Genomic DNA, 15841 nt, shown 5'->3' with positions numbered 1-15841 from the left:
GGGGCATAAACGTTTGCAATTGTTAGGTCCTCTTGATGGATAGACCCCTTAATTATGATAAAACGCCCTTCTGAATCTGTTACTACCGTCTTTGGTTTAAAATCTAGTCTGTCTGGTGGAAGTATGGCGACTCCAGCTTTCTTTTGACTTCTAGTAGCATGATAGGTTGTTCCCCACACCTTCACTTTGAATCTGGAGGTGTCCTGGGGTCTAAAATCAGTGTCTTGTTGACAGCATATAGATGGATCTTATTCTTTGGTTTTGTTTTGTGTCTTATCCATTCTGATTCCCTGTGTCTTTTGATTGGGGCATTGAGTCCATTGACATTCAGAGTGATTAGTGAAAGATATGGATTTCGTGTCATTGTGTTATCTGAAGGTTTCATGCTTTTGGTGAGGCCTCTGGTCCTTTGTCGTCTCTGCTGCTTTCCACTCACAGAGTCGCCCCTTAGGATCTCCTGCAGGGCTGGTTTAGTGGTCATGAACTCCATGAGGTGTTGTTTGTCTGGGGAAGCCTTTCTCTCTCTTTCTATTCATATGACAGCCTTGCTGGGGAAAGCGTTCTTCGCTGCATATGTTCCCGTTCAACACATTGACTGTTTCCTACCCCTCCCTTCTGCCCTGCCAAGTTTCATTGGACAGGTCTGCTGCTACCCTTATGTGTCTTCCCTTGCAGATTAAGCCCCGTTTGTCCCTAGCTGCTTTCAGAATTCTCTCTTGATCTTTGTATTTTTCCAGTTTCGCTATGACATGTCATGGTGTTGACCGGGTTTTGTTGATTTGGAAGGGAATTCTCTGTGCCGCCAGGACTTGGATGCCTGTTTCCTTCCCCAGATGAGGGAAGCTCTCAGCTACAAGTTGTTCAAATAAACCTTTGCCCCTTTCTCTCACTCTTCTTCTTCTGGGACCCCTATGATGTGGCTGTTATTTCATCTCACCGAGTCAATTAGATCTCTAGTACCTGCCTCGTGGTCTAGTAATTTCCTTTCTTTCTTTCTCTGCTTCATCTTTGTCCACAATTGTATCTTCTGTTTCACCGATTCTCTCTTCTGCTTCTCCCATCCTTGCTGTCACTGCATCCCGTTTATTTTGTATCTCCTTGACAACATTTCGTTTTCAGCATTCAACGTGACAGTTCCAAAAACTTGATCAGATATATTGTTTCTGTCTCTTTTGAGCCCTTCTCTGGCTGTCCTTTCTTCCTGGAATTGTTTTTGAGGAGAATTCTTCCGTTTTGTCGTTTTGGCTAGTTTCTTGTCCTTTATGTGTTGTAATAGCTTGTTCTGTGTCCCACACCTGTGAGTACTACTATAATAAAAAGGGGTCATACACTGTCCAGGGCCTGGCGGTCGAACGAGTGTTTTTGGAGTGTGTTGTGTGCACTCTTTTGGTGCACCTTTGCTTGCTTCTCACACTACTTGGAGTGGTAGTTTGGGCCTTCCACCCAGTGTGCTTTGATTTGTTTGTTGATGTAATCTTGGGAAAAAGGAGAAGAGGGTGGTGAAGAATCCTTAGCCCAAACAAAGCGAGAAATGACAGGAGTGGAAAAAAAGACCAGGCAGTGACTCAAAGGAGCTCTAGGGCTTCATGCAGAAAGAGAAGGAGGAAAAGGAAGAAGGAGATCTGGAAAGGTATGGAGAAAATGCCCGATCAAACAAACAAACAATCAGAACAGAGGAACAAAGAGAAAAAAATATATATATATAATTAGCTTTGACTGAAAATCAACTCGAGACTACTAGGCTGATTCCAACGGGAGAAGAGGAAAGAGGAGAGTAGAAAGACAAAAAAGGGAAAAAGAGGAGAAAGGGACAGAAAAGGAAAGAAAAGATGGGCGCCTGGGCGGCTCATTTGATGAAGTGTCCGACTCTTGAATTTGGCTCAGGTCATGTTGTCGCTGTTGGTGGGTTCGATACCCCCACCAGCCTCTGCAGTGAGAGCATGGATCCTGCTCGGATTCTGTCTCTCTCTCCCTCTCTCTGTACCTCTCCTGCTTGATCACTCACTCTCTCTCTCAAAATACAGAAATAAACATTAAAAAAGAAAAGATGAAAAGAACAATAATTCAAATGAAAACAAACAAACTCAGATACGAAACCAGAGGAGAGTTGTCTGTTGGTGCCTGGGACTGGTGGCTGTGCTGGTGTAGGGGAGGGGCTGTCTGGTCCCATCAGTGTCAGTGTCACTCCCATAGAGAAGCAGTTACCAGGCACAGAGAGGCAGGGTTTGGTGTAATGGGCCTGCCTCCACTGAGGCTCACTGTCCGTTCCCTGAAGCCCCACGATGTAGGTCATGGGGAGAGAAATGGCGACACCCCAATCTCTCCTGCCCACACGAGGTGTCTCAAAACTCACTGTTCAGGCCGTCCTCACGGAATAGCCTGGGGGGCCGGCTTGCCTTGCTGCACAGTCTCCTGTGCTCCCTGAGCACTGAGTTGGGATTCAAAACCCTGTAGGATCCCGCTTTGCTCGGACCTGGTTCTGGAGTAGCGCCACTCTGTGCAGTGGACAGAGGGCCTCTGGCTCGTGCCTGCAGGGTCTTTTTCCCTTGGGCAGGGCAATACCTCCCCTTTCCACCATACTCAAGGTGTTCTCTCCCAGGGTAGCCCTGAGATTGCTACCAAGCCTAGGGGCGGCTCCCTCCCCACCAGGCATGGGAGGTGGTAGCTCTTTTCTAGAGAAAGTCTGGCAACCTTGAAAATCCTGTTTTTTAGCCTCTAAGGCTGTTTTCCAAAGTAGAAACTGGCTCTCTGGACCTCTCCTTGGTCTGTGGTCCAGACAGGCTTTCTCATATCCAAATGCACTTCCCGCAGCCCCTCTCTCTATCTTCCTTTGGTTTCTCCACCAAAGGGCTTCCCCCACTCCATGCCTGTGCTGCCCATTTTATGTCTCCCAATTCGCATACACACCCTTCTGTCCTCCCGCCAAGCTGTCTGTTTGCACCTGTGGAGATTTTTCTGTCCCTCTGCAGCCTGTACTCCTGGTATTCCGAGTGTTGTGACCTCAATACTGCTGTGTTTGAGGGACAAGGGAAATTCTGATCCCCCTCCTCTGCCATCTTAACTCCTCCCGCCTCCTTTTACTTTCCTTTTCACAACTTCAGAGTTCTGTGTAGGTTTGCATTATATCAGTTTAATATGTTTTATAGATATTTATGATGGGCTTTTTTCTTACTTGGACTGTATTGATCTGAATTTTCTGTCTTTTTCTTTTCTTAAAGTTTATTCATTTATTAATTGGAGAGAGAGACAGAGAGAGCACCAGTGGGGAGGGGCAGAGAGACAGAGGGAGAGAGAGAAAATCCCAAGCAGACCCTGCACTGTCAGCGCAGAACCAGATGGGGGGCTTGAACCCATGAACTGTGAGATCATGCCCGGAGCCAAAATCAAGAGTCAGGTGCTAACTGACTGAGGCATTCAGGCGGCCCTAACATGTTCTTCCTACGTCCCCTGGGTACTTTAAATTTAATACGCCCTAGTTTAAAGACATTGTTTCTGATGCTTTCCCTTTCCTCTTTCCTGACTCTTTGTAATCTGCTCTGTCATTTGTGTTCCCTAGTCTGATAAATAGCATCCCTGAAACAGGAAAAGTCCTGGACTCCGAACTTCCCTGAAATGACCGCATGCTGTCACTCACCACATTCGATAGTTTGTACCTGCTTACCATTTTTCATATGTTAGTCCTGTAATTCAGTCTCTCACCTATAATTTTGCAGTACTCTTCTGGTTTTGCTTCCTTGACATTCCTCCTACATTGCTTCCAGAGTGACCTTTCTAAAATATACTTGTGACAGTGTCATTCTTCTGCTTATTCAATGGATCCCCATTATCTGAAGGAGAAAATTCATGTTCTAGCATAACACTGCTCCCCCCCTTTTTTTTTTGTTTCGTCCTCATGTTCCAGTAATCTCTATCTATCCCATTGCCAAGAACTCTGTTCCAGTTTTGCCATATCGCATAGGTGTTTTCACTTACTATGTTATTTCATACTTGATCCTTTTGCTCCTTCTAGAATGCCCTTCACACCCTCCCTGTGCACTTTGTGTGTCTTTTAAGATACAGCCCTATCTTCCCAGTGTTTGCTGAGCTTCCCAAATGTAAGTGTTTCCTCCTTTGTGCCTTCACTGTACGTTATTCACTTCCCTTGCAGAACTAGTGGATGGTATTTTTCTGTCCTTACCTGTTTTCATGCATCTCTACCGCTACTAGCATATAGAACAGACTCCTTGTTTTATTTCTGTTTCCAGCTCTGCCCCGGATCGTGGCTATTACTTGACAGATACAGGATGTGCCTGTCTTTCTGAGTGGGTGAGTGTGTGACCAAATGAATTAATGTGATATTTTTCTGAAGTTGGGTTTTTGTTTTGTGCTGTTTTTCTAGGAAGGAACAGCAAAGTCAGCAACGGAAGCAAAGGAAGATGGTGTTGGTATTATTGAAAATGTGCCACCAGAGCAAACAGTTAATGGCAGTTTGACTTCTGCTGGTGGAGTGCATAAAAATGACAGAAGTGGTAAGCTAGTGAATCTCTGTGAGTTGTTTTCCTATGATTAAATTCTAGTTGAAAAAAATATGAAAGTATGTAGTTCCAAATATATTATCCTTTTTTAGTGAAGGTATTTTTCTGTTGCTATCTTTCTTTAGAAGTATCCCAAGTACTACCCCCTTTTACTTCCAGAAAATCTTGAACCCCCTGAACATCTTTTCTGCTATTCCTTTTATTTTATTGAAATATTCATGAATGGAGATAGACTTGTGTATGTGTTTATAATTCATAGTAACACATGTTTTCATTAATTTATCTGTGACCCTATTCTGTAGATATCATGTCAGCATTAGAATTAGGAGAAGAGGAAGATGTAGAATCACCTTCTCTTCCTGAGGTACTTTCTTCTGCTTATTTTTTTTTTTTTTAATTTTTTTTTTTCAACGTTTTTTATTTATTTTTGAGACAGAGAGAGACAGAGCATGAACGGGGGAGGGGCAGAGAGAGAGGGAGACACAGAATCGGAAACAGGCTCCAGGCTCCGAGCCATCAGCCCAGAGCCTGACGCGGGGCTCGAACTCACGGACCGCGAGATCGTGACCTGGCTGAAGTCGGACGCTTAACCGACTGCGCCACCCAGGCGCCCTCTTCTGCTTATTTTTAAGTATAGTCATGGAGCGATGTTAAAACATCCAAGAGATGCTTTGACTTTGACTTTTGAATGATTAAAATAACATCGCAGTCATACTTGTAGTGATATAAGTAAAGTAATGATGACCTGTTCTAAGATGACAACTAGGGAAGGAGGTAAAAAAGTCCTGATCTCTTAGGCCCAGGCTGCTGATGCATAATGCTACAAGCACTGTATTTGAAATCAAAGACATGGTAGCATCTTGGTTCCGTCACTTCCTAGCTGTGGGATCTTGGAAAAACTTGCCTCAAGGTCAATGACCTCCTTCCTAAAAATGGCACCAATACCCACCTCTTGGTTATGCGTAATGAACAAATGTGGCAACGTTTTGTAACCTGTAAAGGGTGGTATAGAAATAGAAGACAAAATGATCACAGTGGCTTTTAGTGACTTACTAAATATTGAGGATACTTTGTTTGGTGAATGTTTGTTTATTGTTGAGAGTGGGGTGGGGGGACAGAAGATCCGAAGTAGGCTCTGCACTGAGAGCAAAGAGCCCAATGCAGGACTTGAACTCATGAACCGTGAGAACATGTGCTGAGCCAAAGTTGGGCACCTAATCGACTAAGTCACCCAGACCCCCCAAGAATATTTGTTTTAAATGTGAAGATGTCTGAAGGCCAATAAAATGGTCGTAGGGTCCAGAAAAGAATGGGAAAGTAGGAATGGGTTTTTGATTTTCTAATTTGACACTATGTTAAGTTCTGGTAATCTCTTAGAGGAGACATCATATAGGTATACAGTTGACCCTTGAACCATGTGGGTTTGTACTGTGGGAATCAACTTACACACAAATTTTTTCAATAAATAGAGTACCATCATGTAAATGTATTTTCTGTTGCTTATGGTTTCTTTTTCTATTAATTTTTACTTTTGAGAGAGAGAGTGAGGACAGAGCACGTGGGTAAGTGAGGGCAGGGTGAGAGAGAGAATCTTAAGCTGATTCACACTGCCAGCATATTTCTTTCTCTTTGATATTGATTTGGCTGCTAATAATTTAAAGTTTTCTAATTCTCTAGCTATTAATCTTTAAAAAGCACTCAAATACACTTTAGTGCTCGTTATAAGGGATGGTAAGCTAAATAGTTTTTAAGATTTGTAACAGTAAAAATCATCTAACTTATTTTTTGGTTGATTTAACACGTAATGAATTGTTTAGTTCCAAAAACTGACAAGCTTAAGTTTATGAGTTCATATTTTTCTTCTGTCTTAGGCTAAGGCAAGTTAGTTTTCACTTCTTACAGGAAGTTACAATCCAGTGACTTGGGAACAGCTAAACATAGATGAAGAAAGTTAACAGTACAATTGTAATTATTTTCTCATTTTTCTTTGTCCGTACTTGATTACTTAAGGACAAGGTGTTTTTACAAACATGTATCCTGGCAGAAAAGACATGTGAAAATCAAAACAAGGAAATTACCATCCGTTTTTGCAACTGCAGAGAATGACTCAAGGACCAGAAATGAATAAGGAATGTGATAGGGAGCATGATATATGTCTATATTTAAGACATGCTTCTATGCAAAACTTTGAGGAAATGTGGATCAAATGAGGCAAATTAGACTGGAAAAATAGCTTAAAACTCATCACCAGTGAGTGAAAGCTGAAGTTTGGTGAAATTTGTTAACAATACAGCATTCCTACTCATCTTGAAGAAGAACCACCACGGGGTCACTCTAAGGAGGATCCAACTGAAAGGAAATACCTTCGAATTGGACAAATACTGTACTTGATTGTGAGGAATAAGATGCATTTGGAGTGTCTGTCTCGGTAGTATTTCAGGCATTTCCTGAACAAAAAGAGCCTAGTCTTGAAAATGTCATTCTCTCTCATTCATACTCTGCGTCCCCAGAATATGCTTTCCAGTCATCTTCTAAGCTTTCTTTTTTCTTTTTTTTTTTTTTTAATTTATTTTTGGGACAGAGAGGGACAGAGAGAGACAGAGCATGAACAGGGGAGGGTCAGAGAGAGAGGGAGACACAGAATCGGAAACAGGCTCCAGGCTCCGAGCCATCAGCCCAGAGCTTGACGCGGGGCTCGAACTCACGGACCGCGAGATCGTGACCTGGCTGAAGTCGGACGCTTAACCGACTGCGCCACCCAGGCGCCCCTCTTCTAAGCTTTCTTTAAATGAAAGCAAATCATCCGGGACATATAAATCAAAACCACACTGAGATACCACCTCACACCAGTCAAGAGTGGCTAAATGATCAAATCAGGAGACTATGGATGCTGGGGAGGATGTGGAGAAACAAGAACCCTCTTGCATTGTTGGTGGGAATGCAAACTGGTGCAGCCACTCTGGAAAACAGTGTGAAGGTTCCTCAACAAATGAAAAATAGACCTAACCTATGACCCAGCAATAGCACTGCTAGGAATTTACCCAAGGGATACAGGAGTGCTGATGCGTAGGGGCACTTGTACCCCAATGTTTATAGCAGCACTTTCAACAATCACCAAATTTATGGAAAGAGTCTAAATGTCCATCACCCGACGAATGGATAAAGAAATTGTGCTTTATATACACAATGGAATACTACTTGGCCATGAGAAAGAATGAAATATGGCCTTTTGTAGCAACATGGATGGAACTGGAGAGTGTGATGCTAGGTGAAATAAGTCATACAGAGAAAGATAGATACCATACGTTTTCACTCTTTTGTGGATCCTGAGAAACTTAACAGAAGACCATGGGGGAGGGGAAGTGAAAAAAAAAAAACAACCTTAAAGAGGGAGAGAGCCAAACCATAAGAGACTCTTACAAACTGAGAATAAATTGAGGATTGATGGGGGATGGGAAGGAGGGGAGGCTGGGTGATGGGCATTGAGGAGGGCACCTGTTGGGATGAACACTGGGTGTTATATGGAAACCAATTTGACAATAAATTTCAAATAAAAGAAAGAAAGAAAGTAAGTAAATCAGACTATGGAAATGAGAACAAACCAGACATTGAGCACCTTTTTAACAACAATGAGGATTTTTAAAATGATATAGAAAATAAAAAAGCAAGGAACCCACTAGTTACATTTAAAGTGAAAGAAGGCCAAGAGAGTTTGACATGCAAATGGCAAAAAATATGGACCAAAATACCACCGATTGTAAATTAGACCTCAGTCTAGTGATTCAGAGAGCCTTTTTCATTTGTGGCTTGCCTGCTGCGATGTGATGAAGCACATGGTTCAGACAAAAAAGCATGATATTTGTGATGTCACAAACACGAGAAAACAAAACCAGTACAAGACTTTTTTCCAGAAGCCATTATATGCAGAGAATGACAGTAATCATAACTGTAAAAGTACTGATTCTGAATTAGAAATTGTGAGTTCTTTTTCAGCATCTAGTTTTCCAGCATCTGAAGTACATCTAAGTGAAGAATCACATCAAGATATGCAAAGGTTTAAGAATGAGATAGGCATGTCTCAAGTAGAGTTCCTGTCTTTGGAAAGAGAGAAAGTTCAACCTCCAAAAGAGAAGGAGGTCCGCCTTGCTGTTACTCTTGTTTTTTTTTTTTTTCTCTTTAGCAATTATCTGATCGATTCTGATTTTCCACTCAAGAGAACAAGAGTGTGCATACAATGGAATTGTCTAAATAAGTAATTGTGTCTGGAAATAGATTATTTCTGCTATCTAACAAATAGGAGTTCAGGGAAACATTCTTGTGATTTGCTTACCTTAAAGTTTCTGTGTCAGTCTTCCAAGTAGTATAAGAACTGGGAAATTAACTTAGCTATATAAGTACCATGTGACCTCACGAACCAGAATAACCATAAAGAAACTGCTTAAAAAACATAATTATCTCCAGGTTGTTGTTTTTTTTAATATATTGGCTTAAATATAAATTGCCTTTCCATAAACAATAAAATGAGAAAGAAGCAATAACTAAGAGAAGGAATACAAACACATTCCCAGCTAAAGCAATCTATGTATTGCTTCAGTATGTGTCTGTAGACTCTGGGTCTAGGGTTCTTGCTTGTCTAGCAAGACAGCAGTGGGATGCAGGATTACAATGGGAGAGACAGCTAATGTCCCAGAGCACACACGAGCCCGGATTAAGGGTCCTTGCTCTGTTTTTAATAGGATCAGAAGGCTTCCAAACATGGTGATGGACGTGCACAAAGAGAAAATCAATCTGTGAACATGAACTCATGGGCATGAGGGAAAGGGGGTTTCAAGATATAGGGTGTTAGGTGTTAGGGTCAATATAAAACAAAATCCTGGTGCCTGGTAGATGGTTGTTAACAGCTGACCTGAGGCAGCTTCTCTGTTTATCTTAGCTAGTCTAGGGGAGAAGACAGATGCTACCTCAGGATCCACAAGGCACCTTTCTTTTGCTAATTAGCTCCCCTCTGGGCATCTTCACCCTGCAGCCTACAGCCTATAGCCCTACTTACCTGTTTACCTCATTTGGTCCTTCCTTCCTGTGAAAGCAGCTTTCTGCCATAGTACTAAATTGGGGAGTGTGTCCTCCTGAATATCTAATCTTGTTTACCTCTCACACCTTGGTCTTGGAGACTTTGCCCCGCCCTCTCTATACCTAGATACCTAATATTGTTTACCCAAACTTGGGTGTGAGCATCCTATGGCTTTGTAATTTTCTATGCCTGGTTAACCCATCAGTGCAGGCTCAGGGAATTCCTAAGCTTATTGCCCACAAATATAGGCAGTCTTGTCTGCTTTACTCAAAATCTTGGAACTTAGAATTTCAACATGACCCCTTTGAGATAGGCTTAATAACAGCGATTTGTGTTATCACCCCTTTTTTCACATTTTTTAATCTCATTCTCAGATGTTTCTGTTGAGTCAAACCTTCACTTTATGTTCAATAGCGTATGATACCTTTTGGCCTGTATGATTTTTACCATGTAGGTAGCATAAACCTTCAGCAAACCTTCAGTATTTAACTCTAAGGGAGAAAACTGAGTTTTGAGATGTGTGGACTTTGTCTATTTAGACAAAACCTAGAGATACCCTCCTTTAAAAAGAATAAGTAGCTAATCTCCTTGTCCCTTATCAAGGTATTAATTTACTGTGCCAAAGTCACACTTTTCATGCATCTGACTAATTTAATGAATTTGTGGTCATTTCTCTGATTCAGCATTCAAGAATTATATCGTCTCTTTTGGTGCCATAAAATGCTAGCTAATGACACTTTAGGAACTTGGGACAAATCGTTTAACTTTTTTGAGTTTTACTCGCATTATCAGTAGCAAATGGGATTAAAGGTGATCATTACTTTTATACCCTCTCCCTATAAAGTTTTATGGTTATTGAATGTGAGATTTGGAGAGCATTACTAATTTCACAGAATTCCACCCTAACGTCCATTTCACTTTGTTCCTTTTGTGTTGTGGCAAACTTTGGTTCATAAATTTAGGGGACACTGTCACTTTTTTTGAGAACCTTAAGTTCCAAAAGAAAAAGAATTGTAAAAGGCATTCAGGGAAAGAATAGCTCCATGCAGAAAGGGGAAAGCTTCCTGGTATTGTTACAGGAGCACCTCCATGTCACATGTTTTAAATCTGGCTGTTGTGTTAAACCCAGGTGGTAAGGATAGAAAAGGACAAATTTTGTCTCTTGTCTTTTTATTTCTTTGTATCTTTTGGTCAGATGGGGTGGGTGGGGGTGGGTGGGGAATTCTCAGTAGCAACGTGTGGATATGAATAAGAGTACAAAATTAAGAAAGCCCTTTTAGAAATTTTGGTAACTTCTGCTTTTTTTAAATTCCATCAGAAATGAAGCCGAGTTTATAAAAATTACAATTACTTGTAATGATAAAGTAAACACAAAATATTTTCCTCCATTGAATTTATGACAAACTAAGTGTCAACTGATAAAGTTAATGAAAAAAATTTCTTTTTATTGACTAAAGTAACAATTACCTTTAGTATCAAGTTCCATTAAAGGTTGAAGAAAAAAAGAAGCACAGAGGAAGTGACATAGAAGTATCAGAAAACATACATGATGCTGCGGCTGCTGGATTAATTCCACAAAGACAGAATGGAAAAACTGATAACCATCAATTGCCTATTACAGAAAATAAAGATTCTGATAGGTAAGCCTATAGCAATATTTAAATAGTAGGTAATTGTTATTTTCCTATGCAACAAACTTTCCTAGTTTGAGTTAATGTTCATGATGAACAAATTTTGTATTTTTCGTGGAGATATTTCATCCTACGTGCTAATGAGAAAAATGTAAATACCAGTGAGATAGTGATTTTTGCAGTCATAGTAATAATATTTTATTTTACTGTTTCCGATTCTGTGTCTCCCTCTCTCTCTGCCCCTCCGCCGTTCATGCTCTGTCTCTCTCTGTCCCAAAAATAAATAAAAAATGTTGAAAAAAAAAATTAAAAAAAAAAAGGGGCGCCTGGGTGGCGCAGTCGGTTAAGCGTCCGACTTCAGCCAGGTCACGATCTCGCGGTCTGTGAGTTCGAGCCCCGCGTCAGGCTCTGGGCTGATGGCTCGGAGCCTGGAGCCTGTTTCCGATTCTGTGTCTCCCTCTCTCTCTGCCCCTCCCCCGTTCATGCTCTGTCTCTCTCTGTCCCAAAAATAAATAAAAAATGTTGAAAAAAAAATTAAAAAAAAAAATAACCCAAGTTAGGAAATGTGAGGAAAATGACCTTCTTAGACCCTGTGGCTGGATGAAATTGGTAACTCCTTTCTGAAAGGTGATTTAGCAGTGTATTTCAAAATTTCAAATATGTCGGGCACCTGGATGGCACCGATAGGTAAACATCCAACTTTGGCTCAGGTCATTATCTTGCACTTCACGAGCTTGAGCCTTGCATCACGTTCTGTGCTAACAGAGCAGAGCCTGGAGCCTGCTTCAGATTCTGTGTCTCCCTCTTTCTCTGCCCCTCCCCTGCTTGTGTTCTGTCTCTGTCACTGTCAGAAATAAATAATATAACGTGAGAAAAATATTTCAGGTAGGTCATCCGTTTATTCTAATGGTTTCATTGCCAGGACTGGGTCCTTCTGAAATACGTGACTTCTATAAGCAAGCACATGCTCCTGCACGTGCAAACACACACACACACACACACACACACACACACACACACACCACACTCTAAGGGCATTTATTATATATTATTACATATACAAAATAGAACAGATATATTAAGGTTACTTATATAAATATGTTACATGTATATGTGAAGGATATTTATTATAGCATTCCCATATCAAACATTTGGAGATTGTCTAAATGTTTATTGACTTATTTTGAGAGACAGACGGAGAATGTGCACACTCGGGAGCCCAAGCATCGAGGGGGAGCAGAGACAGAGAGGGACAGAGAGAGAATCCCAAGCAGACTCCACGTTAACAGTGCAGAGGCCAACACAGGGCTCGATCTCACGACTACAAGATCATGACCTGAACCAACATCAACAGGCAGATGCTCACCAGACTGAGCCACCTAGGTGCCCCAGAGATAGGCTAAATATCAATTCATTAATAAGGAAGTAAAGTTTCACTTCTATAAAGTAATGGGGCATGTGACCATTTTAAAAAATGAATTTAGGGGCGCCTGGGTGGCTCAGTGGGTTAAGTGGCCGACTTCGGCTCAGGTCATGATCTCACGGTCCGAGAGTTAAAGCCCCGCGTTGGGCTCTGTGCTGACAGCTCAGAGCCTGGAACCTGTTTCAGATTCTGTGTCTTCCTCTCTCTGACCCTCCCCCGTTCATGCTCTGTCTCTCTCTGTCTCAAAAATAAATAAACGATAAAAAAAATAAAAAATAAAAAATGAATTTAGGTCTATGTGTACTGATGGTTTAACAAAGTATATTTAAAGCATTTGGTTTGGTTTGGTGTCATGTCTTATGCACATTTTGTTAGAATACTTTTAATATCTACTGAATTGCAAACAGAAGTTCCCTGCTACACTGGCAGTCTACCAACAAAATTCCTAGTTCTTAGATTTTTGGTTTTGTTTCCCAGTGCATGAGTGCTCCAACGTCGGACCCTCAACTTAGTCTGAATATTGTCAAGAGGATTCATGTGGCAACATGTCTCATATTCTATATAAACATTTCATGACCCCTGTGCTATAAACCAAGATGCTGGTAATGCAATGAATCGTTTTTATAAAGGTACCTTGCTTGCATGCCATTATCCTGCCTTTGTAGAGAATATATTTCAACATGAACCACACCAAATTTTTCAACAGTACCTTCATGTTATACAATTTGTACAATTCAGTTTACAAAGTAGGACTATTTTCTGCATTCCCAACCCCTTTTCTTCTGTGTATAAAATTTTAATATGACTCATTACTTTGGATAGTATAAAATATCCTAGAGTTGGGTGACTTTTTAAAAATGTTTGTTTATTTTGAGAGAGAGAGATAGAGCGAGCATGAACACGTGAGTGGGGGACGAGCAAAGAGAGAGGGAGAGAGAGAATCCCAAGGAGGCTCCATGCTGTCAGTGCAGAACTCGATGCTAGAGAACATAGAGATCATGACCTGAGCCAAAATCAAGGGATGGATGTTTCGAGGACTGGGCCACCCAGGTGCCCTTAGAGTTCAATAATTTTTATCAAGCATGAAATACTGCCCTTGAAACTTAGTTTTTCTGTGGTCTTTCTAAGCATGAGAAAAATGGTAATCAGCTTATATAATATCATATATCTAGAAAATTTTTAAGGAGTCTTCTCAGTGTATAATTTTGTGAGTTATTTACTACCTTGGTCTGGTATTTCAAAAAAGCAAAAAAAAAAAAAAAAAAAAACTACTGTTACATATATGCAATTTTTAAGACTTCCAAATATTACAAAAATACTACCTAATCATTATGTAACAATTGAAAACTACAGCAATAATAGAAAATTAGATCAACCATGACCATTCCACTTAGCTACGAAATCCTTCAAGAGCCTTCTTCACTCTTTGATCCTGATTTCCCTCCCTCCCATCCACTCTTGAATTCATTGTAGCAATTTTCCCTCTCCTCCAGAATTGTTTTTTCAAGGTTACCACCGATTTTCACTTTAATAAATCTAAACATAATTTCATACATCTCATTTTACTTAACCTTTCAGCAATATTTGACCCAATGGAAAACTCTCTCCTCCAAAATTCTGTCTCCATGTTGCTTGTAGGATATCACTCACTCACCTGATTTTCCCGCTGCCTTTCTAGTCTGTACACCTCAGCCTGATTTGCTTGTTTCTTCTCGTCCCCCACCTTTTAACCCATTGATGTCTTCCAGGAATTTGCCTTTGATTTTCCTTCTCTTGACTTTTACTATCTTGTATATTCTAATGATCCTCAAGTTTATATCTCCATCCCGGATCTCTCTCCATAATTCCAGGCCCGCATATCAAACTGCCTACTTGATATCTTTTTCTGGATAGCTATTGCAAACTTAACATGTCCCAAATTGAACTCCTGATATTCCTTCTTAATATTTGCCTTTCATGTCTTTCCTAATTGAGTTAATAACAGTTCTATGAGTTGCTCTGCTAAAAAACTTGGTGTCATCTTTGACTCCTGTCTTTTTTTCTTTTCCTTTCACTTTTTCCTTCTATTTTCTTTTTCTTTTTCATACACATCACATCTCATCTGTCAGCAAATCTTGTCACGTCTTCCTTCAAATATATCCAGAATCCAAACACATCTTCCATGACCAATAGACTGTCATCTGTTGTTTATATTGGTATAATAGGTAACTAAATGGTCTTCTTGTTTGTTTGTTTCTTCCTTTTGTTTTTCCGATTTCTGTTAATTCTAAACACATTGGATCTAGTAAAACATAAGTCGGATTGTGTCCTTCCTCTGCTCCAAGCCGAATTGCCTCCCATTTCACTCAGAGTACATGCCCAAACTCTTCCTAATGCCGACAAGGCCTGTATATGATCAGGTGTCTCCTTCTCTCTCTCTGATTTGAACTCTTTTCTACCCCTTTCATTCTGTCCAGCCATACCGATTTCTCACTACTCTTTAAGTACTTTGGACATACTTCTGTACTTGCTGTTAACTCTGTCTGGAATGCTTTCCCTCAGATACCTCATGGCTTGATTTTTCCTTTGTTGTTTGTTTTTCCTTTCAGGTTTTTGCTTAAAAGTCACTTTCTCAGCACGGCCTTTCTTGGCCATCCTGACTAGTACTTCAACTACCCTTTTCCCTATAACACATCAAATGTGATTTCTCTGCTTTAGTTTTTCTCCTCTAATACTGTATATTTTGCCTGTGTAGCTTATTGTTATTGTATGTTTACTTCACTCATGAATAGGATTGTTATCTGTTCATTGCCATGTCCCCAATGCCTAGAAAATGTTCTAGTCTATATAGTACTAGTAAACTATAGTATAGTACTAGTACTATATAGTACTAGTAAACATTACTCAATAATGTTTACTGAGTGAACGGAGTTTAACTTGTGTGTAATTTTTTTAACCTAATACTAGTCCCCACTTTGACAAAGTTTGGCGTGGGTTCATTCTGACAACTAAACCTGCCAGTTATATACAGTTTTTGGATTTTGGGGGACCCAATATTGTGTTTACTTGCTACTTATTCTTTTAGTTGTATTTATGTTAGTTTTCATTATGGTGAAATGTATCAAAGGAATAGCAAACTTCCTTTATATTTATTAAGGAAACTAAAATATGGTGGCAATTTTTTATAGGACTTTAAAAATTCTTGCCAAAGGATTATGAGCCC

At 40.4% G+C, this 15841-nt stretch overlaps 1 protein-coding gene across 1 annotated transcript in view; it reads left to right on the top strand.

The window, feature by feature from the left end:
• LOC131496453 (ankyrin repeat domain-containing protein 26-like) overlaps window positions 1-15841 on the top strand; it is a 90258-nt gene that overhangs the window by 6406 nt on the left and 68011 nt on the right. Inside the window, 3 exon segments of the mRNA XM_058702010.1 lie at window positions 4379-4508; window positions 4817-4878; window positions 11059-11225. Of these exon segments, the coding sequence (XP_058557993.1) occupies window positions 4379-4508; window positions 4817-4878; window positions 11059-11225 (359 nt within the window).

Source organism: Neofelis nebulosa, chromosome 15 (assembly GCF_028018385.1).
Source record: "Neofelis nebulosa isolate mNeoNeb1 chromosome 15, mNeoNeb1.pri, whole genome shotgun sequence".
In the NCBI taxonomy this organism is placed as follows: domain Eukaryota; kingdom Metazoa; phylum Chordata; class Mammalia; order Carnivora; family Felidae; genus Neofelis; species Neofelis nebulosa.
Note: the sequence above shows the minus strand (reverse complement) of the source record. Positions and strands in the feature narration are given on the sequence as shown.